Source organism: Lemur catta, chromosome 5, assembly GCF_020740605.2.
Source record: "Lemur catta isolate mLemCat1 chromosome 5, mLemCat1.pri, whole genome shotgun sequence".
Classification (NCBI taxonomy): Eukaryota; Metazoa; Chordata; class Mammalia; order Primates; family Lemuridae; genus Lemur; species Lemur catta.
Window position 1 is genome coordinate 107,689,399 of NC_059132.1, and position 27,997 is coordinate 107,717,395.

The following is a 27,997-nucleotide window of genomic DNA, read 5'->3' on the forward strand; positions in this document are numbered from 1 at the left end:
AAAAATCATATACTGAAGACAAAAGAACATTTTAGGGAATATAAAATCATCATATTAAATCTGCCTTTGCTTCTGGAACAATCTTCTTCTAGACTCCACTTTAGGGATCATTGTCTTGGATACCGAGTCGTACGTGGGGTGCTGAGGTAACGTGTGCGTCTGTAATGTGTATTTAAGGTATTTAGGAAGGATACGTTTGCGGGTGGCTTGCCTGAAAGTGAAAGGGGGCTGCTGGAGAGGAAAGCGATCATGAACGGGAGGGAAACGGGCTTCAACCAGGGGAGGCAGGTGGAAAGAGGGAGGGGTGTGTGCGCCCGCAGAGTTTCCAGGCGCCTGGCAAGTTGTCTCCTCTGGGAGGGGCGAGGCTGTCACTCGCCAGGGCGCGAGGAGCCCGAGCGCAGCTTGGAGAGCTTGGCCCTGCGCAGCGCCCGGTCACTCGCATTCCTCTGGGGACCGCAGAGAAGCAAGACTTCAGGCCATGGGTGAGTGCTCAGGCGGGCGCGGACACGTCGTCCAAAGGCTCGGCCACAGGAATGGGAAATGTGTGTCAACAGAAAGAAAGTCAATGTTCGTGGGCCTCGCACTGCATCCCTCCTGGCTCTCCGCCCCCTTGCCCTGCGCCACAGCCTTTCTCTGGACTTTTCCTGGGAGCAAGGCGATGGGGACCCCGGGGCACCTGGCGGCCGGGGAGGGTGCCCGGCTATTTACCGTGAGCGAGAAGGGCAGGAGGCTGCGCCCGGGTGCCAGTCCTAGCGAGCGCACCGGGACCGAAGCCTGGGGGTCCGGGATCCCGTGCTTGGGGCGGTATTTGAGGAATAAAGACTAGGAGACCCAGGAATCGAAATACCGAGTGAATTCCAGGGAGATCGCTGTCCTCGTGTGTTCCTACGTTTAGTGTGCCGTTTGGGGAGCAAGTTGAGACGGGGTACGAGAAATGGAAACTTCGTAAAACTTCCAGTTCGTACAGGTTTGAGTAGAAGAAGGTGCTGGGGCAAGGCGAGATTGGGGACAATTTCTAGTCCCTGTCCAAACTGAGTGCCCATTTGCCCAAAAGGTTTAAAGTTGACGCTGAAGGCTGATTCTTTCTAAATTCGACTTGGAGAAATAGCCTGGTTAAAAGGGCGCCCGGACTGGCTCGGGTCTCTGGACGGTGGAGTTCGGCGCAGTTCAGCTTCGCTGGAGTTTCTAGACAGAGTCGGCTTCTTTAGAGTTTAGCGGCGGCGGCTTGGAACAGCCCCAGGAATGTGACTGGGTAGGGTGGAGGGGTGGAGGAACCGGGTGTGAAATAGTCTATTCAAACCCAACACCGGGACGTGGAGTCCCACGAGAAAAGCTGGAGGAGCGAGGGGGAGGGGCTGGCGCGGGGAGGAATGACCCGGCCTCCCGGGACTCGTGTTCGCTCAGCGCACCCGCACCGCGCAGGGCGACGCTGCTTTTCCACGGTCACTGATTAGCCGTCGCCGGCAGCCGGGGGTGACTATTCAAACCCCAGCAGACTCGCTTTTTCCGGCCCAAGGCCAATTGGTGCCCCTCCCCCTTGCCGTTCCCTTGTCCTTTGTTGTGAAGGATTTCTTCCAGAGTAAAGGAGGACTTTGGGACTGACGTGCTCGGGTTGAAATTCCTATATTCCCACAGGCTCAAGGGTTAGGGGATGATTTGACTACTAATCATTGGAGTTTATAGACACCGGCCAATTTGGAAGAAAGGAAAAAAGAGAAAGCTGAGAACATTTTTGCCTATGAATGTTAACTGTGATCAAGACATTCATAGTCTCTTCTTGCTGGACCCTGGAAGAGAGTTAGAAAGACTCATTTTTAGGGCCTTTGTATGAAACACTGCTGGAAATGATCTTAAGAATGGACTGCCTTTAAATGTTTTCTGAAATGGAAAGAGTATTTTCAGGTTAAAAAAGAAAGATAAAACACTTTTCCAATTGTGGCAGAGAGTGTTTTGGGCTCTTTTTAAATTTATTTGGTTGAGCATATAAACTCTAGTTAGAATACCACGTGAGAGAAAAGCTCTCATAAACGGAAAGCCAAAATAATTGACTTGATGCAATCTACTCATTAACTCTATTAAAAGCATTAAGATGCTATCTGGTTCCAACATAATAAAATATCTAGAAAGAATTACATAATATACCGTTGTAACCTTAGACAACTATCAAAGGGTAAGGTATTCATAATTTCAAAGTTACTTATTTCTCTAACTTACATTTCCATATTATAATGAAAACAATTGGTCCTGGATTTTACTTCAATGTCCATGCATAAATTGTCCAGCATCCCAAGTTATAGGAAGGTGTCCTTGTGGGAAATGGGATGGAGGTGACAACTGAGTAGTTATGATAATCTCAAGTGTGGTCTATAACTCTTAAAAGCTCTCTTTCCTATCTGTAATCTGATAAATACCTAAAACTTGTTCATTCTTTCTTCTGCCAGGAATGAATTACATTATTCCCATTGTAACTGAGGTCAACAAAAACTCATGTAGGTGTCAAGTGGCTAGTGGGAGCGAGTGGGTAGAGGACGCAAGTGAGAAACCAGAGGTCAAGGAAGCAGAGAAAGAACAGATGATGTAGCAATGGTGAGTGAGAGCATGAAGTCAGAACTTGAGACAGAGATTCAGAAAGGCCGTCCAGAAATGAGTTAGGAAGAGCCAACGAACAGGTGGGAGACAAATGAGGGAAAGAAGGAAGGAAAGATGTATGAAAAATGAAGACATCTGGTCACTTAAGGTCATATTTCTTTTCTTCCTTTTAATTTACTTGTGAAAAACAGAACTTCATGGCTTAGAAACTCTTTTATTTAGTGGTAGTACGGATAGTAAGAAGTTTAGTGTTAGAGTCCAAATTGCTAGGATAAGAGGGAAAAACAGTGTAGGAGGATGCTGGACTTTGCCAGCAAACTGAATCCGTCTTTTGCCTGGTATCATGACAACTGAAATTTATCATTTAAAGAAAGGAGGATAGTGCTATGGGAGTGAATATAGCAATTATTTCTTGTTTTTCTCAGAAGAAATCTGAACTCTAGCATTGTGGAAGAATAAGAGTAATTGGTTAATCAAATATTCTGAATAATTTATAGTCCTCAGATCTATAATATAAAAGGCTAATTCTCAAAAAACATTTATTTGCAAAGTAGGCAAATTGAGATTTGGGCATCTCTTACTTTTTTTTTTTGTTTGTTTGTTTTCTTTTCTTTACTCAGTAATGCTCTCAGTTTGTCTAGGTATGAAGAAGGGTTTTTCTTCTGCTTCAAATTGCTGCTCTCCAGAAAGGACACAACAAAATATTTCATACTAAAAGATGCAGGACTAATCCTTTGCTAAGAATATTTACGTTTTAGCTGCAAGGTTAACTTTAACCTGAAAGCTCTCTAATTGTGGAATTTCAGGCTCCAGTGGAGAGCTAGGTCAAGAATTTTTTAATTTCTCCTTTAAACACATCACTTACTGCTCTATTTGACCATATATATGTCATAAATATTTACTCTGAGACCATTGATCTTTGTTTTGTTTGAAAAATGATGTTGAATATTATTTAGTTTGACAGACTTTACTATGGGAAGTTTCATGGAAGCTGTGATACTGAGCCCAATTTGGAGGGATGTGAAGAATTTAGGGAAGAATTTTTCTAGATAGAATAGGGAGCTCCTTCTCAAAGCAGGAAGGAGGTGAGTTTTGGGGAACAGGGGGACATAGAGCTGGGTTGACAGGATTGTGCTTGTTTTGGAGAGCCTTCAAAAGCAATGAGAGGAATTTAGAATTTACACAATAAGAAATAGGGAGTCATGGAAGGTTTTTGAGCAGGAAAGAATTATGATGAGATTAGTGTTTAATCTAAGTGTTAAGGAGATAAGTTGAGCATGTTCAAGACAAAAAATAAATTGGAGAGGATAGACCCAGTAATCACAGAATGATATGGTCTGTGGCTAGGCCAGTTTGGAACTGGAGAGCCAAAAAATGGATGAAAGATATGTCTAATGAAAAAATCTGTAAAATTAGGCCATTGAACAATTAAGAAGAAAATGAATAAAGGATATTCTCTGGAGATTTGAAACCTTGTAAACTGGGAAAATAGTGGGTCCCTTGATAGAATATTTAAAGGATAAACCAGATGGTTTGATTTCTGGGTGTTTTGGACTACAGATTCATTTCATTTTTGAAATATTAATTAAGAGGTGACAGCTAGACATCTAAACACAAATGTTTATTAGGGCTAGAAATACATAAAAATCAAATCAGAATACAAGAACAAAAAGGTAAACAAAGTTTTGAGGGTCACCAAACTTTAGTGAGAAATAAACCCACATAATGAATTTTCCATTTGAAAAATGAGAGTACAGGGAATACTGATTGAAGGATAAGGAGAGAAAGGATAAACCCTGCTCAAAGCAAGAGGGACATCAACTACATAGTATGTACAAAATGCCATAAAATGACAAGAGTGAAATGTGAATGTGACATCTTAAACGTTGCATTAAATCTAAGAGTCTGTACTTTTGACAAGAGAAAAAATCAGATGGCAATATTTTGCTCTTAATCAATTTCAGCCAAAATGGGGTTGGTAAAGGACCTACAAAATTGTTTGCAAATTTAGACAAGAATAATGGCACATAGTATTGTCTTGAACTCATACTTTTTTTCAGGAAAAATATGACACCCTAGAGGCAGTTATGAACAAAGTACAAAGAACCAAGGTTTGGAACAGGAGAAGCTGATGATAATCCTTTATGTCTTTGGGTGGGTCTTATAAATCTTTGGGATCCTGTTTCTTCTTTTGTTTGATGAGATAGTTGGGCAAAATTCTATAAATTTATGTAGCTCAGATCTTGATTGAGTAACAATTATAGGAAAAAACAGGTAAGAAAGATAAGATTGAGCCATATCCATTAAGCAAATCAAGCACATTTTTATGATGCTAGACTACTAGGTAGTACTTTTGATCACTTGGCCTCTAGTATGTTATTTTCCCTAGAAAATTGTAAGGTCTGATAGGAATTTGACCTTCAGCAGAGAAAGGTAGACTAATGTTCTAGGTATCTATTTCTGCGTAACAACTATCTTCCAAACTAGTGAATTAAAACAACTTGTTATTATCTCTCATGCTTCTGTGGGCTATCTGCTGAGCAATTCTCATTTAGTCTCCTGTCCTTGCAGTCCAATGTCAGCTGGGGATCCAGCCATCAAGTGATTGGACTGGTCATTTAAGAGTTCTCAGATATAATTGGCAGTTGATGCAGGCTGTTGACTGGGCTGTCTTCAAGTGGCTTGGGTTTTTTGCAAAATGATGGCTGCATTGCAAGAGTCAACATCCCAAGAATGAGTGTTCTAAGAAACCCAAGCAGAAGCTGCAAGGATTCTTATGATATAGTATCAGAAGTCCCAGGACATCACTTCTCCTGGATTCTATTGGTCATACAAATTATCAAAAGCAGGAAGATTCAAGGAGAAGATTAGACCTGTGCTTATTTATTTATTTATTGGAGCTAGGGTTTCACTCTGTCACCCAGGCTGGAGTACAGTGGTACAATCATAACTCACTGTAACCTCCAACTTCTGGGCTCAAGCAATCCACCTGTCTCAACCTCCTGAGTAGCTGCAGCTACATCTGTGGACCACCATGCTTGGCTAATTTTTTAAAGTTTTTGTCGAGACAGCATCTCTCTATGTTGCCCAGGCTGGTCTTGAACTTCTGGCCTCAAGCCATCCTCCTGCCTCAGCCTCCCAAAGTGCTGGGATTATAGGCCTGAGCCACTGTGCCCAGCCAGGACTGTCCTCTTGATGTGAGGAGCAGCCTGCTTATATCACAAAAGGAGGAATTGAGGGTAGCCAACTAATTGATCTCATTTCTAAAAGAGCTCTCTTGTGTGCTTCACATCAGGTTTACAACTGAAAAGTCAGTGTAAGTTCTCTGAAACACATGATAAAAGACTGAATCTTTAGTTAGACATAGGAAAAATCTAAACAGTCACATTCAAATTTCACAGCAAAATATTGAGTGTGGAAATTCATGCCCGGGTAGAAATGTGTTGGTGGAATACTGGAATGAACTCAACTCAAAATAGTTTCAGATAAAATCAGCTAGTCTTTCTTATTTTCACTTAAATCTGAAGTCCTAAGGCTATTGTAGATTACTGTTCATTTAGAATCGAGTTTATCATGAATTGGAATGTAGGTCAATTAGCATAAATCCTTTGCTCAATATCCTCTTGTCACAATAAACTAAATGCTTTATAGTTTATAACTGTTTAGGAGCTTGCTTTATTTTTCAAGAATGTGTTAATTTTACAAATTACAGAGTTTGAATCGGTATAGTGTCATTAGAGGCTTTACTATACTTATTTTTTAGAAGAGATGTATTTAAATTAAATATGCAAGGTTCAACTTAACAAAACTCTTCATATATCTCATTATTTTTATAGAAATGTCATTATGTTTACAAAAAATATAGGTCTTTCTCCTAGACAATTGAAAAACAAAGAAAAATTAGGGTAAATGAGATGTGTTTAAAGTCAATGACAGAATTAGTTTCAATCTAGAAACTTAGAGACCTTAAAAAATTAGATTTTTACTGTGTTTCAACTTGTTTGACTGAGGTCATTCTATTTTCAACTGTTTGACAAGAGGTGAGGAAACTGAAAAATGGGTGTATCTGCTCAGAACAAGGTTAGAGAAAGAGCTGTGCAAGAGATTCAACACTAGACCGAAGGCCCTAGTGAAATGAGAAACTTTAAGGCAAGTCAGAAGAGTCAAAGAAGGAGTTTTAGGAAATGAGAAACCTACACTATTCAGTGCAACAAAAAAAAGAGAGGAATAGATTTTTTTCTTTTTTTTTTTGGTTTATTTATTTATTTATTTTTGCTTTAAGGGCTTTTCTCGTTGATGGAATCCTATTGAAATTAAAGCACTTTTAATTAAGGGGTGAAGATACAAGCCTGCTGTCATAGACCAGATTTCAAGGAGAGGGTGGTAGGAAAGAGCAAAGAAGAAAGGAGAGAGGGAGGGAGACAGGCAAGGAGGGAGAGAGGGAGGGAGTGCATTTGGATGTATCCAAAGTCAAGTGAAGGTTTTTGCTGGGTAGGAAAGTATTGCAAGAATTGTTTCATATTTTAAGAGAAGGGGAATGATCCACGGAAAGGCATAGACTGAAAATGCCATAGAATGATGGAATTCCTAAACAATTTACTGCAAAATGATCTAATATAAATTTATTTATATTATTTAAATATAGTTTTTAAAGTAAAAAAATCCATAAAATGTTAGATATTTGAGGCTTTTTTTAAAAATGAAAGATTATGCTTTTTGATTGTCTTAAGTTGTATTATTATACAGTATGTCCAGTAAAGATGTTGTAATGTGTCTGTTTTGCAAAGTGTATTGTGTTTGTTTTTCTTGTATTTTAATTATAGAGATGACTTATACCTTTAATAGTAAGAATCTATAAACATATGACCAATATTTAAACTGTTAAATGAATCAACAGAAATGAAGCATATTGTGGTTGAATAATTACTAGACCAGAGCTGAGGAGATAATTGTTCTTATCACAGTAGCTCAGGTACTATTGATCCACATTACCTTTTTCCTCAGGTGCAAATAAAGGACTTGGATTAAGTGGCCTGTAAGATTCCATTCAGCTCTAAATGCCCATAAACTAATCAATCAGCCAATCAATCAATCACATTGAGCCCCACATCCTTATCAAATTATGAAGAGGATGCTTTCATAGCTATGTTTCTCAAACCCACACACAGATCTTTCTTTGTTAGTAATTTCTCTGTAGTTTCAACTCTGACTTTCAAACAGAGAAGACTCCTGAGGCTTCAGCCAGAGGATTTTGGCATTTTTCTTTCTTCATGTCTATAGATTTTTTTTATCCTTATCAAGTGAGGAATAAAAAAATAAAACTGAAGCAAAATAAAACACCAAATATACACTATTTTCAGGAATAATCTGAGGCTTCGTTAGGCTACATGCACATTACGCAGTTATAATTCATTATGTATCATTAATTTATTATTAATAAGTAAAGGAACTAGTTGATATATTTTAACATGTAAGTTTATATTTCTTATGCTGGCAGCACCCTGAATTTTTGAAGTGTATTGCATTTATGTGTATGTATGTGTGTGGGGTTCTTGTTTCTTCATTTTGTTTGATTTGTTTTATTTATATATGTGTGAATACAAGATGGTGTTTTGTGAGGTTCTTATAATGCAAAAGAAATCATTCTACAAGTCCTAGAAATGTGTATTAACCATTGGCAATATTTCCTGCAGGTAAAATTACCACTAATGGTTAAATCCTACTTCGTAAGTCCCAAACAAATATATATATATATATATATATATATTTTTAAGAAATATCAGAGCATAGAGGAGATGATATCTAATAAAATATAACTCACTGCTGGCTTATTCCTTCTGGTTATACAATTTTGTGTTTACTGTTTTCTTTTATTAAGGAAAAAATACAAATGTATAAAAGAAAAGTGCTAAAATGGAATTGTGCTTTGAAAAAATTCTGAAGACACTGTATTATATATAGTAGATATTTTCTATTAAGATAAGCCAACTATTTACTTCAGTCTAGATTTAAAGTACAGATTATGAACCCTGGATACTCAGAGTTTTCTACATTTCTTTTTCAGTCTTTCTCCTAAATGTACAAAAAGAACAACAATTCACAAGGATGTACCAGACACATGAGACATATGTACAAGGTTATCTATTATATGTCACTGTTTTACACTCTTTGCCTTGTAAAGAAAGATTTAAAAAGAATGCAATTTTATTTCCTAATTATATATAAGAAAGCAAATTCAAAGTGACAAGTTTCTAGAGAAGAAAAAGCCAGAGCAGCTATTAATATAAATGTATAATTTATAAATAATTGGTTCCTTAGGTATAAATGATGTAGAAATTACTAGAAAATTTAGTGTTATTAATTAGTTTCATTCATTTCACAGTAATTACCTTCATAATTCCTTTACATAATATGATAAATACACCCTGGTTCAAATAAGCTAAGAGGTAAAGTGATACTCAACTCAAGAAAGGTCAAAACATTTTAAAGTATCAGTGATAATTCACATATCTCATTGCATCATCTTAAGATCATTGCTGTGGCAGAATTTTTGTACATAGGGCCACCGACAATTCCATGGTAAAAGATTACTCCTCCCCCCAAAACAGCCTTTTCAACATATTTTAGTATTGACTTGATTGAACAAGTATTTCTTAATGGTCTACTTAAGGGTCTACCACATGTCCACTTTTATACTACACATAATGACCTAATGAACCATGCAGAATAAGTACAATTTCTGATTCCAGAGGACACATGTTTTCACTGGAGATGGAAAACTTGCATGCAGAAAACTCTTTGAGGATTTTATAAGATTAGATATAGAGATCTAGATTAAATATAATCATTGCTAAAACCATTGGTCAGGAATGGAAGCAATCAGTGAAGGGTACAGTCACCAAGAGATGTTTCTGAATGAGTACCTTGAGGAGAAGCTGGATGGTTTGTGACTCTGTCAGGAAGTAGGAGTGGTAGGGGTGTGGGAATAGCCCAAGAAGAGCAGGAAGAAAGCTGTGGAGGTGGGGTGAGTATGCTCTGGGACCCAAATACACCTGCTTTCCCTCTAGCTCTCTTATACGAAGGCTACTAATTTCTTCACTCCCCATGACCTCTAGAAGGGGATATGGGGGCCACAATTAATTAATTAATTAATTAATTGTCAAAACAGTGTGAATACTAGTGCCTTGGTGTGGTGAGCAGTGTAGGGGTTCTGCTGGCCACAGCATCTTATCCTTCCTGTCTCCTCACCTTGTTACTACAACTCTGAACTTATCATTGTCCTCATGGGGCCCTTAGAGACTCGTCCCATTTGCCTTCTATCTACTCCAACCAATCATTACTTTCTTTCCATTCAGTAGACTACTTTTGTCACCCAGAGATAGAACCATTCTCATGCAAATATTTTTGGCTCCCCAGATCCTTTGTCCAAAAGAGTCTGGATTATTGCAGCATAGATTGGAGGAAGATTTGGTATAAAGATTCAGAAAATAGTCCTGCTACATGGTTATGCAATTGCAGCATTTCCAATAGGGACTTGAACAGATTTGGTTACAGACATAATAGGTAAGAAATATGAGAGATAATGAGAAAAAAAATCATCTTTTTATCTGTTAGAATACAAACCAGAAGAAGTTGGGATTCTGATGACAGAGAGGAAGGAGTCATCAAGAACAAAGACAAACTAAAAATATTCACAATTCTGGTAATTGCCAATTAATTAAACTGTATATATCAATTCCATGTTATTGAATAGGAGGATGATCTGGTATGACTTCTGTCAACACAATGATAGGATTGCTTTGTTGGTCTACTGTCCAGAGAGATGTTCCATTACCCTATGTGATCCTCCCCACGTGGTCCTCCTTGGAAGCTGTGCAAGATGATGAACTTTACAGACGACAGAATAGTTTATGATTATGCAACTGGTTTCACTCCTTATCTAAGTAGAACCTTCAAACAAGCTTTTAAGATTCTATTTCCTATTGACTGCCATGATATAATCAGAATTTTGTAATATTTGACCCAAAATGTAAATATATCTAATTAATTAAAGATGAAATAATTTAATTTAACATTTTTAACTACAGATTATAAGTTAATGGACTATTACAATGATGAAACTTAAGTTAAAAAATTAAAAATTTGAAACTTTAGATGTCAAAAATGTGATAGAGTTAGGTATTAGTAATGATAGGTTGCTAACAGTTTTTTAAAGATCAGTAATTATTTAGCATTATGAAAACTTCTTCCTTTTTTCATACTATTTAATATGTCAATACTTGCATGACTTAATTGAGGTGAAGGACAAAGAAGAAAGATCCCTTTCTCCTAACACCTTAAATTTCACATTCTTACTTGTAGGACTCCATAATTCTGGGGCTCTTTTCCATTTCCTTTCCTTTTTACCACCATATTCCCCCCCCCCATTCTTACTCTTTCTTGGCTATTAAAGTTTAAGATGATGAATGTTTGAAGAAGCTATTATTTTGGGGGTTGAAAGACTCATTCAGTCCTGTGCTATCTTCTGCATCAAGGACTGATCCAAAGCAACATAATTAACATAAAACACAACCTAATTAAAACAAAGCATTCTGAATAGGTAATTTTTAAAAAGCCTAATTGGATATTTTTAATTATGCCTTTTCATTTTTCACTGAAGCCTTCTTAAAGTAACATGTGGTGCTATGTGCAGATGAATTTCTAGAATGCAAATCCATACAGGGAGCATCTCCCTACCAGTAGGCATGACTTTAATATGATCTTCCAGTTCTTGCAAGGAGTACAGAATTGAGGTACAAGTAGAGGTTTGCTGTCCTCAAGCTGAGTCCTTCTGTTTTTCTTTGTCCCTGGCTTTCTTCTTCTGTCCCTGTGGCTGTAGCTCACTGTTTATTTATTGGCTGTTTAGTATGGAAAAACATCTACTCTTTTAACATTGACAACAAATCAGAGTAATGAGCCTGCCCATCACGCTACGTTGGATATAATCTTTGCCTATTAGGCTCTTGGCTGGTTTTGCTGCACTTTACCATCCTGAAAGTTTGAGAAATCTGACTACTTTGTTGGTTGTTGTTTTCCTATTCTTATTAACACTTGCCAAATCTTTTGTCATGCATCTTTAGACCAATGACAGCTTCTAGGTCAAATTTCAGTTTTGATCACTGCATCTTTAGAAGCAAAGCTAAGGATTGAAATAGCCAGTTCCTTTTCAGTGATTGCAATGGATGCTGATTAGCAGCATGCTGGTCGTTGAAGTCATAGCAACAAGTCCTACTTACTATCTTTTAGGCATCTCAATTAAGTTTCTTTAGTCTTTGAATATATAACTACAAAAACGTTTCATCTCCTAGGGAATATTAATATGTTCTTTCATAGGAGAGCAACTTCGTAGAGTTAATTAAGCATTCTTTTCCAATGTTCATTTCTCAACAAGTAAGCTAGAAATTATTTGCACTCTTCTTTTTTTCTTCCAGTTTTCATAATTAGGCTTTCAATAGACTTAATCTTTTAATTTTAAAATGATTAATTGCCAAGTTGTTGGGCGCCATTGCTTAGGTTACCAAGCTAAACATACCCAGCAATAACAAAGAGAAGTGCATTGAAGTTGGCTAGAGTAGCAGCAAATATTTACACAAATTTTATTTTCAGCAAAGACTCAGAACATTTTGTAGTTAACAACATAGTTCTAAGAGGAGAGAGCTATGGTTATTTTATTATTCTAGATAAGAGTAGATTTGGGAAGATAATTTTTTTGTATTAAATTCTACTACTATCTACAATGTGAATACAAATTGATTTTTTTTCTGTTTAATTATAATTTTTGTCTACATAAAAATTCTTTTGGTCGTATAGAATTATGAAGTTTAGATTTTTCCCTGTCAGGTCAATAGGAAAAAAAGGGTTATATTATTTTACTTTATAAGTCAATTGAACAGATTTTTATCTTCTCCGATTCATTAATTTCTAAGCTAACCTAAATATATCAGCCTTCCTTGGCAAATTCATGGCACTGTCATTGCAAGTTTTGATTTAGAAAAATCTGTTTTCAAGTTCTAGATCCACTAATTTGGAGAAAGGATCTAACCTTTCTAAGCTTCAGTTATTTTATTTGTAGGCACAATAATAATAATATGTACTCTTGGAGTTTTTGAGATGAATAAATGAGAGAACGTATGTAAAGTAGTTTAACAAAGTGTCTGACCATGATGTGTGATAGGGAGAAGTTACTAATAACTATAGGACTGTGCAAAAATGGTGTTGGGACAACAGATTTGTGTATAGACAGTGAATAAATTATTTTACTGCCTCATACATATCTTCATCGTAACCTCACACGTGCAAATAAATTCTAGATGGATCTAATATGAGGGACCTAACAAGGATCTAATTGCAAAAAACAATCTTAAAATTATAAAGAAAAATATAGGAGAGTATCTTCATAACACTGGGGTAGGGAAGGATTTCTAAAATACAGAGGAAAAATAGTAATAATGAAAGAAAAAAATGTTAAATTTGACCATGTAAGGCATCTTTATGGTGCAATAAAAACGTTAAAAATACAGGTTGGATTATAAAGTTAAAGTGTTAAGAATATATAAATAATGCTTACAAATCATTAAGAAAAAGACAAATGACTCAACAGAAAATTAGCAAAATAAAAGAATAGGAATTTCATAGAAGAAGGAATTATAAGTGTCCTATAAATATATCAAGAAATGCTCCAATCTCTGGTAATAGGAAAAAAATCAAGATTGTGTGTGTGTGGGGGGGGTTGTTTGTGTGTATATGCATGTGAGAGAAAGTAAGAGAGAGAAGGTGAGAGAGAGATGAGAAAGAAATAGATACATAACCTGAGTACTTTTCTACATATTAAATAAAATGAATTAGTAGTTGTAAAGCTTGCAAGAAAGACAACCCCAGGCACCAATGGCTTCACTGATGAGTTTGACCCACCATTTAAGGAAAATATAATAGCAGCAATTCTATCTCAAAACCTTTCAGAAAGAAAGAATAATAAGAATCACTTCCTAATGTATTTTATGAAGCCAGAATTACCCTGATACTAAAACCAGACAAAAAGAACACTATAGGCTAATATAGCTCATGAACATAGACGCCAACTTCCTCAAGGAACTTTTAGCAAATTTAATCCAATAGGTAACACATATGAACCATGTGGGTTTTATAGTAGGAAAGCAAGGAAACGGTTTCGAATGGTTTAACATTTGAAAATTAATCAGTGTGATGTACTATAAGAACAGACCAAAACAGAAAAACGTTATAATCACTTCAATAGATGTAGAAAAAGCGTTTGACAAAGTTCAGCATCCATTCATGATGAAGTTTCTTAAACTAGGAAAAAAACTGAACTTCCTTAACCTGATCAAGGACATCCACAGAAATCACAGAGGGGGATGGAATTTTGTCTGTTGAGACATGTCCTTCCAAGTAGAAAGGTATATGCATGGTATATAAAGCAGCATGACAAATACAGTGCAACTGCGTCATCACCATGAAATTAAAGGCATTGTTTAAAACATTTGCTAAGCCACATCCCCATTCCATATATTCTCTCTGAAATGTTACCGAACAATCACAGCTGGATGGAGAGTTACAGGTCCTTTAAAATCTGATTATAGGTTCTCTGTCCTCATAGTTTTCCTCCTTTGTTTTCGTCCTCTAATTCCCCTCTTCCCCATCTCCTGAACACCTTGTGCTATATTATTTATTATTTAACTTGAATACCAGGGATGCAGCTTGCAAGAAAAGGCACTTGACAAAATAAAATTGCATTATATTGTATGATGCCTGTAAAACAATAAAAAGATTAAAAAGAGTACCACTTACAAATAGCACCAATATATATATAAAATAGTTAGGTATAAATCTACCAAAACATGTACAGATTCTTTATGCTGAGAGGTACAAAACACCCATAAAAGGAAACAAGACCTAAATAGATATATCATGCTCACTGACTGGAGAACTTGATTCAATTGTCAATTCTCTCTAAACCTATCCATAGATTCAATGCAGCTCCAATAGAAATTCCAGCATGAATTTTTGTAGGTTTTTTGTCAAATTTGTGTGGAAAGTTAAAAGAAATAGAATGGCCAAAATAATTTTGAAAAAGAACAAAATTGGAGAAGTCATGCTAATTGATTTTAAGACTTATTTCTAAAGCCATTTTTTCTGGTAACCATTGTAATTTTTAATGTATATATTTAAGGTGTAAAAATGTTATTTTGATATACATATACATATTGAAGTGATAACTACAGCCAAGTAAATTAACCTGTTCCTCATCTCACATAGTTACTTTTGTGTTGAGTACCTAAAATCTACTCTCTTAGCAAATATCCCATGTACGCTATAATATTATTAACTACAGTCCTCATGTTGCACAATTAGATCTCTAGGCTTCTTCATCCTACATAACTGTGACTTTGTACCCTTTGATCTATTAATATATATCCCCAACCTTCTCCGCTCCCATAACAACTTTTCTACTCTCTGTTTCTATTTCTATGTATTCTTTTTTAATTATTACTTCAGAATATTATGGGGATACAAACGCTTTGGTCACATAAATTGCCTTTGCACCACCCCAGTCAAAGTTACAAGCATGCCCATCCTCCAGACAGTGCACACTGCACCTGTTAGCTGTGAATTTACCCATCCCCTCCTCCCCACTCCCACCTTCCTGACACCCAATGAATGTTACTTCCATATGTGCATGTAAGTGTTGATCAATTAGTACCAATTTAATGGTGAGTACATGTGGTGTTTGTTTTTCCATTCTTGTGATACTTCACTTAGAAGAATGGGCTCCAGCTCCATCCAGGATAATACAAGAGGTATTAGTTCACCATTTGTTTTTCATGGCTGAGTAGTACTCGATGGTATACATATACCACATTTTATTAATCCACTCATGAATTGATGGGCACTTGGGTTGTTTTCACATCTTTGCAATTGTGAATTGTGCTGCTATAAACATTCGAGTGCATGTGTCTTTTTTTTCCTTTGGGTAAATACCGAGTAGTGGTATTGCTGGATCAAATGGTAGTTTTGTGTATCTAAATTTATTTTCATGAGAAAAGTGTGGTATTAGCAATAGGCATAGACGTTTATGGAACAGAGCACAAAGTACAAAAAGATAAACTCACATAAAAATGTAAACTTATTTTTGACAGAGATACATAGACTTTTTAATGAAGAAAAAGAAAGTATTTTAAATAAATGATACTGGAAAAATTGGACATCCATGTGCAAAGAAATGAACCTTGTTATAACTTGTACTGTAAAGCAAAACAAACTTAAAATGGATATAAGGCTGAATGTAAACCATTAAATTGTAAAACTTTTAAGAGAGGGCATAAAATAATCTCTTTTTGACCTTGGGTTAGGCAAATATTTCCTAGAAAAAACCTCCAAAAGTCTAATTTTAAAAGAAAAAGTTGATCTTCATCAAAATGGAAAATGTTTGTTCTGTGAAACACATTGTTAGGAAAATGAGAGGACAAGCCATAAACTGGGAGAAATTATTTGCAAAATATATTTCTGATAAAGGACTGGTATCTTGAATACATAAAAACAATCAAAACTCAATAACAAGAAAACAGTGGGCAAAAGATTTACACAGACACTTCACCAAGGAAGATACACAGATGGCAAGTAAACATATGTAACTATGCTAAACTTTATTAGTAGAGAAATGCAAATCAAACTGAGAATAATGTACCACAATATACCTATTAGAATAGTTAAAAAAACAACCAACCAACCTAGCAAACAAAACAAAACAAAAACCAAGCAAACAAACCAAAAAACCTGACAATACCAAGTGCTGACAATGTGCAGTTGGAACTTTCACACAGTGCTGTTGGGAATACAAAATGGTACAACAAATTTAAAAAATGGTTTGCCAGTTTTTTATAATGTTAAAAATATGCTTAAAATGACCCAGTAAGCCCACCCATAAGTGTTTACAGAAGATAAATGAAAACTTATATTCAATTGAAAATCTATAGATGAATGTTTATAATAGTTTTATTTGTAGTGATTAAAAACTGGAGAGGTTGCTTGATGGATACAAAATTATAGTTAGGTGGAATGATTTCTGGAGTTCTGTTGCACAGTAGAGTAACTATGGTTGTTATTAATCGATCATGTATTTCAAAATAGCTAGAAGAGAGGATTCTGAATGTTCTCATACATAGAAATGATGAGTATTTGAATTGATGGATTTGCTAATTACCCTGATTTGATCATTGCACAATGTACACATACACTGAAACATTACTTTATAACCCATAAATATGTACAATTTTTATGTGTTAATTAAAATAAAACTAATTTTTAAAAGTTTTTTAGTAACTATATCTAATGGAAGAAGAGAAAAAATAATGCAAATATCATTATGACTCTAAGTACTATACAAATAATTTCTCAATATAATATAAAAGATTCAGAATGTTTTTATGCTCAAAATTCTAGGGATTTTAAACCACCAATGAACTACTTTGATATTTTATTTTATTTTTATACATGTTTCTTCATTTTTAAATTTATTTATTTATTTTTTAATTGACAAAAATTGTATATATTTACATTGTACAATGTTATGTTTTAATATATGTGTGTACTGTGGAATTATTAAATCAAGCTTATTAATATGTTCATTACCTCACATACTTATCATTTTTGTGGTGAGAACATTGAAACATATACTCTCTTGGAGATTTTCAAATATACAAAAATTATTGTTAACTACAGTCTCCATGCTGTGCAATGGATATCCAGAATTTATTTCTCTCATCCAACTGAAGCTTTGTACTCGTTCACAAACACCTCCCCATTACTCCACACCAGTGCCTGGTGACCACCATTCTTCTCTCTGTTTCTATGAGTTTGATTTTTTTGGATTTTGCATGTAGATTATATCATGTAGTACATGTCTTTTTGGTAAAAACCATTCCATTAATAACAGGTATGAGGTGATATTTCCCTGTGGTTTTGATTTGCATTCCCCTGATGATTAGAGATGTTGACCACTTTTTCATATACCTGTGGGCCATTTGTATGTCTTATTTTGAGAAATATCCATTCATATCCTTTTCTTATTTTTAAATTGGATAGTTGTTTCCATGGCATTGAATTATTTCAGTTCTAATCTTTTTTGATTATTAACCCATTATCAGATGCATAGTTTGCAAATACTTTCTCCTGTTCCAAAGGTTGTCTATTCTCTCTGTTGATTGTTTTCTTTGCTCTGGAGAAACTTTTTAGTTTGATGCTATTCCATTTGTTTATGTTTTCTTTTCTTGCCTATTCTTTTGAGGTCATATCTGTATAGTATGCCAAGAAGCATTTCCCCCATGTTTTTTTATAGTACTTTTACAGAATAAAGTCTTACGTTTAAGCTTTTACAAAAAACTGCAAACAATCCAAGTGTCCTTCAGCTGGTAAATGGGTAAACTAATCTGGTGCAGCCATACAGTGGAATTCTACTCAGCAGTAAGTATAAAAAAAGATACTACCAATAACATAAGCATGGATGACTCTCAAATGCATGCTAAGTAAAAGAAGCCAGACTCTAAAGGCTATCAATTTATTTATATGACACTCTAGAAAACGCAACTTTATAAAGACAAAAAACACAGCAGTGATTAACTGATAACATAAGAAAGTGACTATAATCAACAATGAAGGTATACTTTACAATAACTAAAAGTAGAATTGGAATGTTCCTAACACAAAGAAATGATAAATAACTGGTGATGGATATGTGGATTACCTTGATTTGATTAATGCACATTGTATGTCTGTATCAAAACATCACATGTACCCCATAAATATATACAACTATTATGTAGCTATAATAATTAAGATAAAAAATTTTAAAAAAGATTGGCTGAAAGTGGGTTAAGTGGTTGACTACAAAGGAGCAGGATAATTTTTGGAAAATTGTTCTATATCTTGACTGTTATGGTAATTTTGTGACTATATACATTTTCCAAAAGTTGTAGTACCGTAATCAACAAAGGATGAGTTTTACCATACAAAAAATTATATCCCACTAAAAACTAGATAAAATATAACTAGATATGATTAAATATTACTCTTCATTGATTTTGAGTGATAGGTCATTTTTGTTAGTTGTATTATTTTATGCTTTTTTCCAAAAAATACAATAACAAAATAAAAATTATTTGCCCAAGATTTAATAAATTAAAAATAATATGCTCTAGATTAGCAGTCCCCAACCTTTTTGACACGAGGGACTGGTTTCATGGAAGACAATTTTTCTGCGGACTTGGTGGATGATGGTTTCAGGATGATTCAAGTACATTACGTATATTGTGCAGTCAAACCTCTCTGCTAATGATAATCTGTATTTGCAGCTGCTCCCACTAGCATTACTGCCTCGGCTCCACCTCAGATATCAGGCATTAGATTCTCCTAAGGAGAGCACAACCTAGATCAGATCCCTCGCACACGCAGTTTACAGTAGGGTTCGCACTCCTGTGAGAATCTAATGCCTCTGCTTATCTGACAGGAGGCAGAGCTCAGATGGTGATGCAAGTGATGGGGAGCAGCTGTAAATACAGATGAAGCTTCCTTCTGCCGCTCACTGCCTGCTGTGTGCCCAGTTTCTGATAGGCCACAGATGGGTATGATCTGTGGCCCAGGGGTTGGGGACCGCAGCTCTAGATAACACTTTCCCCATTCCTGCTCCAAATGGCAGATAACGTTAATATAACAGTAGTCCTCTCTTTTTAATCTTTCTTTTCCCCCCTCCATTTCCTTAAGTTTCATACAATGTACAAAACTTGTGTTAGACATAATAGAAGTGAGAATTTCTGTAAGCTACTTTTAATTAAACTCCTTTGATTTATTCAACCATTGAGCATTAAATAAGTTCCATTTTATATTGTATTAAAAATTGAATACATTTTAAATGGCAAAATACACTAACAAAAATCAAACTCTGTTTTGATGAGCTGGTGTATTGATTGAGAGGGAGCCTTAGGATCTCTAACTCTTGTGAAGTGATGGGTACATAAATCTTTTCAGAGGTCACATCACTATTATTGTTGCCAATATAAATACTTCACATATTTTTTCAAATTTTTGAAAAAACACATCTTCAAAAGCTTGTGTTCATTGTACTCAGTAGAATTTGGAAACATAATTATTATTTTATTCCATCAAACCAATTCAAGGCTTATTTTAAGTACTTGAATTTATTTAGGAAGAGCATTCACACATTACTAGAATATTCTAAATATTAGAAATTGATCTTACACATACACAAGGTAATAATAAGATCTGTCTCAGAAAGCAAGCTAAATAGTCATGGTTATGGGGTTCAGATCTTATTGACATTATATTCAAAACAACCTTGGACAATTTGAATGACTTACTGCAAGGCCTCAAGTTCTTTTTTTTTTTTTTAGCTTTTATAAAATTATGATATTCTTACTTTAAATTTTATTGTATGGGTTAAAGATATGTAAATTATCTCACACAGTACCCAGGCCTCAGTAGATGTTCAAAATCAACTGTTACAAATTTTGTTACTGGGTGAAATAGTGCTGCTATTAATAATTGTAGTTAGAACAAAGTGGTAAATCAGATAACAGGCAATATACTCAACTAGGTAGGAACGGCTATGAAACTCACAGAGCAAGAAGCAGATGGCTCTCTTAGCATTACTAATACTACTATTATTTCTGGTTATTAGTATTGTTATTTACTTTTTAATTAACATAGTGCAAATGGAATAAAGCTATTTATTATATACTTGTTGTTACAGAATAAGTCACTTATATTTTCAGCATCAGAGGGTAGGTAAAATTCATTTTCTTCTCTTTATGTCACCGTGTGAACTTTTACTGTGGTTCCAGATCTATAAGGCTGACTAAAAAAACTGAGGTCCTTTGCAAATAAAAGTTTAATATGATTGGCATTTGCTTTTGATTATGGTTTAGAATCAGGTTGCTGAACTTAAGAACAGAATAATTGACTCAGTTGATATGATAATTTTTGTTTATCCCATACTATCTGGAAAAGTTGTGTTTAAATAACCTTTTAGGCAGTGTTGTGATTAAATGTTTAGCAGTATAGATTGGTACCTGCTTGAGAAACAAACCATTAGTTCATGGAATTGAAATAGAATTGAGGTAGTTACTAGTGTTTGTAAACTTATGCCTCATAAAACTATGGCTAGTCTTCGCATTATTGTGGTAGTTATTTCTCAGTGGAAACTAAATTTTTCTTCAAATCCTTGATTCTGACCAAATGAATGAATATTTATTTTTATTACTAACATTTGCCTGAAAGTGAAGGACAAATTTATTGGGAGCAATTTAAAAATATTTTATTGGAATATTTTTCTATAAGGGTTCCAGATTTCAATATATATAATTTTTACATTAAATTGACAGTTTAGGATTTACATGGGCCAAGGAGAAACCCCGGGGGAACACACCACCTTTACTATGGTTTAGTGTAAATATAGCTTCATGGTGAGCAGTGGTTCTCAACCCTTACTGGGCATCAGAAACACTTGGGAAACTTCTAAAAAGTAGGTGTATTTAGCACACTCCTAGAGAGATAGTTTCAGTTGATTCAGATTAAAGCCCAGACATTGGTATTTTTTAAGAGCATAGTCCTTGAATCCAATATGTAGCTAATACCTGAACACCTGATTGATGACACCTGAATTAGACACTAGGGTCTTTTATTGCCATGTTATTCATTTATTCAGGGTAGACTCATTATTGTAAAAAATAATACCCACATCTCAGTGACTCACACAATAAATATTTATTTCTCTCTTAAGTCACAGTCCAACATGGACGTGGGGGAGGGTGTATCCAGGTAAGTGGGGAGAGGACTGACCCTTTTGGTCTCATAGTGCCATTATCCCTTAAGAGCCTCAGAATCTTCCACATGGTAAATGTGAGAAGAGAGAACAAGGGACATCAATAGGAGATTTTTGTGTTCAGCTCTGAATTGGCATACATATTGTAAAAATAATTTTAGCTTCAAGCTGCCTCCTTACATGTTTTAAGTTCAGTTTCTCCCTATGTAGTGAAGTGTAACCTAACTGGATATGTAAATAGACTCTTGTAACAAGTAGCCAAGTCTCAGCCAATGACAGAAGCCATAATTGAACCACTCACAGGCGGCCAGTTGTTCAAAGAGCATTTGAATAAGGCAAACGCTGAGCTGTAACCAATCTGATTGTTTCGGTATCTTATTTCCGTTTTCTGTGTGTCATTTTCCTTTTTCTGTCCATAAATCCTCTCTGATCATGCCACTGTGCTGGAGTCTCTTTGAACCTATTCTGGTCCAGGGGGATGCTGATTTGCAATTGTTCTATGCTCAGTTAAACTCTGTTAAATTGAATTTGTCTAAAGTTCTTTTAACAATACTGACATTGACAACCCATTATCCAAATTCAGTCCTAAGGCCTCATCGCAATTCAAAGTCTTGAATTCTAGTCTAACTGTGAGCCTGAGAGGAAAGGAAACAGGGTTCCATGAATACGTAGCAACATCTGTCATAGTCTCTTAATCTGATACCTAAAACAGATTTTGACTAAAATAAACCCAAAGATATTCTAAAGGAGAATAGTAAATGAGATCACATCAGACATTGGTTTATTCCTTAAAGTTTTGTTCAACATCTTGGAAAAAGAACATCTAAATATTTATTTTTAAATATCCTTAAAATTTAGATTAAAGCCTTTTAAAGCTAACAAGGAGGGGAGGAACATACAGTAAGCATTTACAGGGTTGTGTGGTACACAAGAGAAGGAAGAGTATTGAACTCAAGTATTTAAGAATCCAGGAAGGTTAAAGAGAAGTTCAGTTAAGAGTCACACTTTCTTTCCATCCTTCTATTATAAAAGATTATCCCTTAAGAAGAACCGGAAATCCCTACTTGTTTTCAGGCATGAATGTCAGTGCATCATGTAGATATCCAACATGGTCTTATACATTTGACCTGATACTCTATAGTTGATAATGTCATTGCAAGGCCACTCATAATAGAAAAAGAGAATTATCATCTTAACTTTTTATATAAATTTTATGTTGTGTAAATATGTTTTTAATCACAAGAACTCTTGTTTTTGGCAAGAGTTCTATTTAAAATAAGGTTAATGTATTACTATTTTTAGCTATTGGGAAGAATATAGTATGTTTCCATTTACTAGTAATGTCTAGATTCTTCCACTAGGTAAGAAGAGTTTATGTAAATTAAAACCCATATTTCAAGATATTATTAAAGAGCAATAAGACTTTTATTTTCCCATATCTAAACAAAAGACATTGAAATAAGTTGCTTATTTTAATCATATTTGAGAGCAAGCTCAACAGAGAGTGCTAAATAAAATCCCGCAAAACTTTGGTTTTAACCATTATAGGAATATTAAAGCTATGAACATTGATTTTCAGTTCACAATAGGAACTTCCATTATTAGGAGGCAAAAAATCAGTCTGACGATTTTATAGTCATGTCATATTCTAAAGTCTTTCACGGATTCTTCCATCTCAGATGTTTTTGCAGACCAATTATTCAAACTCTCCTAAAATTTATTTCTTTGATTTGCCTATTAATCATTTATTCAAGAAATAAAATATTACTTTAGTATTTCAACTTTATTTCAATGAGTTTATTAACATATTAGCTTGCAGAATATTTAGATAATTTTAAAGACCAGATAGTTTCTAGTGATTACATATGTAAATTCTTATATCCAACCACATTAGGGAATATAGGATTTCATATTTGTTTTATTTTTTTAGATTTATTCAATTCTGTCTTTTTAAAAAATCTAGGCATATCTACATATTGATTATGCAACATGTGTGTTTTACTTGAATTCTCTCAGTTGTAGCTTCTCTATGTCTGTAGTTCTATGGTATTTGTAGGGTTATAACGATGATCAGAAATAGTGGGCTCCATGTGATTGCCTTAGTCCCTGACACATGGCAGGATTTGGTAAATGGAGCATACTATTAGACTACCATTCATCTCTGTACCTATTCATACAGAGTCAAGCCTCTGTGGCACTTTGCCTTCTGTTGTAAACCTTCACTTAATGAATATACATGGTGCCTATTGTTCTGAATCACAGTGTTGCACTCTACTGTTTTGTTTATTTAACAATTGCTGGCAGTGAGCAAAAAGGACAGTTTTAACAAAAAGAAATTGGGTTGAGAGACAACATATTTAAACCACAATGAGTTAAAAATTGTGAAGTAATAAAAATTGATTAAAAAATCAGTGTTAAGCATCATGTGATTACTTATTAAAATTGGATAAGACAAATCTGAATTAGAGGAAAGTGTAAATCACTGAACTGTCAAACATAAGTAGCATATTTTTAATTGTTAGCACATAAAAAGGCTTCAAAGCAACCATATTACTATGGTTTTGGAAAAAATATTGTATTTCTAACTCAGGAAATAGGAAAGAATCATTTAAAATTACCTCAGCACCATTCACATAGACATTAATATTATTTTAGAATGGTTTATTTTCTAGAGAACCAATAAAGTATTTTTCAAACTGAAGACTCTGATTATAATTACATTACTTTATCTTTGATTAATAAATCTGTTCTGTTGAGTGAAAGTAGATTTAAACCTATGATAGATTAAGTGGTCAAATACTAAATTAATGGAATAAAAATTAATAGTGATTTATTATATGGTATAGATGTTATATTCCTAAAGATTAGCTAGGAAGGTGACTGAAACTTTAAAGGCATTAACGCATTGCTGAGAAGTTTGGATTTTTTTTGTTGTTGCTTGCCCATGCACTTATTCACTAAATAAATGTTGATTGAATGTACACCATGTGCCTACTATGTGCTAGGCATTCTGCTAGGTGCTGAAAATGCAATCACGATCGATATAAACATGGCTAGTGATAACACAGATATTCATAGGCTAATGGGGAAGAAAGACCCCAGTAGAAGATTGCAACTCAGGCATTAGTATTTGACAGGACCCAATAAATAAATAACCTTCTTACTCACCCAAATTTGAATTGAAGACAAATGCTCTGGCAGATGGAGCTCAAAATGTTAGCTCTTTTACTGATAAAGGGTTTTGAAGAACAGGACTTTAGCTAGTCTAGCCAAGGCTACTTGTTAGTACTTCTGCTTGGAGCTGGACAGACTTACCTGTATACAGGCAGAGTGTACTAGTGGCTGCCTTTCAAAATTTGCCTCTCTAATCATGTATGGCACAGAGGAGCAGAGAATGCAGGCAGGCACTGGTATATTACAGATAGCAGAGAGGCAGGTGTGAAGGCAGAAAATGGAGACGTGAGAGACTGTAGACTTGAGGGAATCCAGGTATTAACAGTTCAGATTGGCTGGTATATAAAGGAAGAGTGTTAGGAGAGCTGTCTGGAGAACGAAAGTGGGATCCATATGTACATAGCCTTCTGGTCACGTTGAAGTTTTGATTTTACCGTAGCAGAATGGAGTGATTGATTTTGTACTGGTAGTTAACATGGTGGCATTGCTTTTAAATGTCATTTGGGAAGCTTTGTGCAGGGTGGATCTGAAAGAGACAAAACAATAAAGGATCTACCTGACAAATTATTATTAAATTACAAATGATGAATTAAAAATTGTGAAGTAATAAAAGCTGGTGAAGAAAATCATTGTAAAGCATTATATGATGATTTATTAAAAATGGATAAGACAAGTAGAGGTAGTGCAGGTATGAATAAGAGTACAGATAGTTTTAGTGAATAGGTCGAAAGACATTTATTTCATCTTTCTAGCCCCTTTTAGCCATTTTATTGCTCATTAGCACCTCCACCGAGAGGGTAGTCAGAGGAACTGAATCAGGTCTTTATAATGTTTCAGAACAGCTTTTCTGAAGAAGGCTTGGTAATTTTTTTAATTGCAATTAATAGTCACAGTGTGGTTTGGGATTAACTGAAAATTTCATTTATTCATCCTGTCCCAAGATCTCATTAGCATGTATGATTGAGTCAGAAATGATTTTAATTATTTAGTTGACCCTTTTAGTTACCTCATTTTGCCTGTGATAATTCGTAAACTTTCTGCAAAATTTTAATTTGACCACATCAAAGGAGTCACAGCTTTAGTAAGATGGGCCCTACTGAAAACAACAAAAATATAAGCAACAAAACAATGTTCTAAAGCTTTGTGAAGTCCATTTTGGGATTAGATGAAAAGCTAAGTAATTTCTTGGATCATGCTATTTTTTTAAAAAATAAACTTTTTTTGGCTGGGCACAGTGGTTCATGCCTGTAATCCCAGCACTTTGGAAGGCCAAGGCTGGAGGATCACTTGAGGCCAGGAGTTTGAGACCAGCCTGGGCAACAGAGCGAGACTCCATTTCTACAAAAAACAGAAAAAAATTATCTGGGCATGGTGGTATGCTCCTGTAGTCCCGCTACTTGGAGAGTGAGGCAGGAGGATCCTTTGAGTCCAGGAGTTTGAGGTTGCAGTGAGCTATCATGATGCCACTGTACACTAGCCTGGGCAACAGAGCAAGACAAGACCCTGTCTTCAAACAAACAAGCAAACAAACAAACAAACACCTTTTGCTCATTGTGTAAACTCTCTTGAAGTGGATTGCTTTTGGTTTGAAGACCTAGAGTGGACACTTAATGCCTCAAGGCTCAATATTCACGATATTATCTAATCCTGGACTTAAGAAGCTGTTGTGTCTATGAAGTTAAATCCTCTTAATTTTGTCATGTCTATTTCTTTTACCATTTGGTTCATGGTTTACCATGAGTCATCTCTTTTTGAGACTGATATTTACTGTTATGCACACATTTTCTTTTCCTTAACACAGCCTTGTGTTAGGAATGTGGCATGATAGTCATAGATGATAGTCATGTGATCATCTGTTCATTTCCACCGACACTTAATGACCACTCATGTTGTACCTAGCACTGTTTACTGCCTTGTGGATCCAAAGCTGGTAATACATAAACATGATAGATATAACTGCTCATGAGAAATATTAACAGAGATATCTATTATCACAGCATAGGAAAAGGAGTAACTAATTTTCCCTTCATAATTAAGGAAGGAAACTTTGGACAAGAAAGGAAAGGAGAATGTAAAACCACAAAAAGGAAGAATGAACCAAGTAGAGCTTATCAGCATATGCAAAAAAAAAAAAATCCCAGAAACAAAGATAATGGAAACATCTTACATTTTTTTAATTTTACTCTATATTAACAAGGAACATTCTCTGTAAATTTTCGATAATAGGCTTTGTATGTGCAGAACCTAGCACTGTAAATTATCTTTTCAGATCCTATTCCAAAACCTCTTATTTTATAGTGTGGAACCTGAGGCCCAGAAAAGTAAAGTGACTTGTCCAAGTTTGCATGGCCAATCAAAGCCAGACCAAATTTGCAAATAAAAATGTTTACATTTAAGTTCAGTTTTAAAACAGCATGTTTAGAATCTTTTTGTTGTTTCTGTTGTTAAGTCTCTTTAGAAATAGTTATTGGAGTGAATTTAATGGCCATCAGTGATTTTGCATCTTAATGCAAATAAGATGGTTTTTGAACAAAATATCTATGCATTATTATTAAGAAACACTAGAATAGTATATTGTTCTAATATATATTTATTTGCAGCACAAGAACATTTAAAACAAAGCTTCCAGTGCTTTTACTAGCTAAATCTGTTACAATTTATGCTGCTTGATAAATTTTAGAGCTAAGCTAGGGTTCTTTGAATGACCTGATGAGTACTAAAGTGTATGCAAAGAATCGTAATGTGAAGCAAAGGGAAGAATGAATAGTAGCACCATGGGAGAATTTAGGTCAAATACACTGCATGTGACTCTCTTCTGACTGGAAATATTTTTCAAGTAGACAACGGAGAACAATGAACTCCACTGCATGCTGCAGCAGTGTGGCAGTGCGTGTCATGCCAAGCAAATAACTGTTTCTGTTCTCCCCAAGGCAAGAGAACTTTCATCACAAGATGCAATTTTTGTCCCTGCTGCTTTCTGTTTCTGACCCACTACGTAGACATTATGCAGCCTGTAGCTATCCTGTATTGGTGATTTAAACACCATTCTGCCTCACTTTCATTTTACTGGAAAAATACATTAAATACTTTCTTCCAAAATCTTTACTACAGAAAGACAGAATTCACCAGAGACTTCAAGAGCACTATGTTCTCTCTACCATCTCTCTATTCCCCTTAGTGCCTTTTTCTCTTCTTTGATTTGCTTCTTTTGATGATAGCTCAGTGGCTCCCTGATGCCTCCTGCTTCCTGTTCTTTCTCTCTTGAGAGGGGAAAATAGTAGAGTTGAAGAGAAACATAAAGGCGAGGGAGGGGACAGATTTAGGGAGAGGAGTTAAGGGATGTCA

General features: G+C 35.2%; 1 protein-coding gene across 1 annotated transcript in view; it reads left to right on the top strand.

The window, feature by feature from the left end:
- The first annotated feature begins 236 nt into the window (after positions 1 to 236).
- The window catches only part of GPM6A (glycoprotein M6A), a 297,190-nt gene continuing 269,429 nt past the window's right edge, over positions 237 to 27,997 (top strand). The window contains exon 1 of the mRNA XM_045552474.1: positions 237 to 482. Coding sequence (XP_045408430.1) covers positions 479 to 482 — 4 coding nt within the window. The 5' untranslated portion in view covers positions 237 to 478. The remainder of the gene's footprint in view (positions 483 to 27,997) is intronic.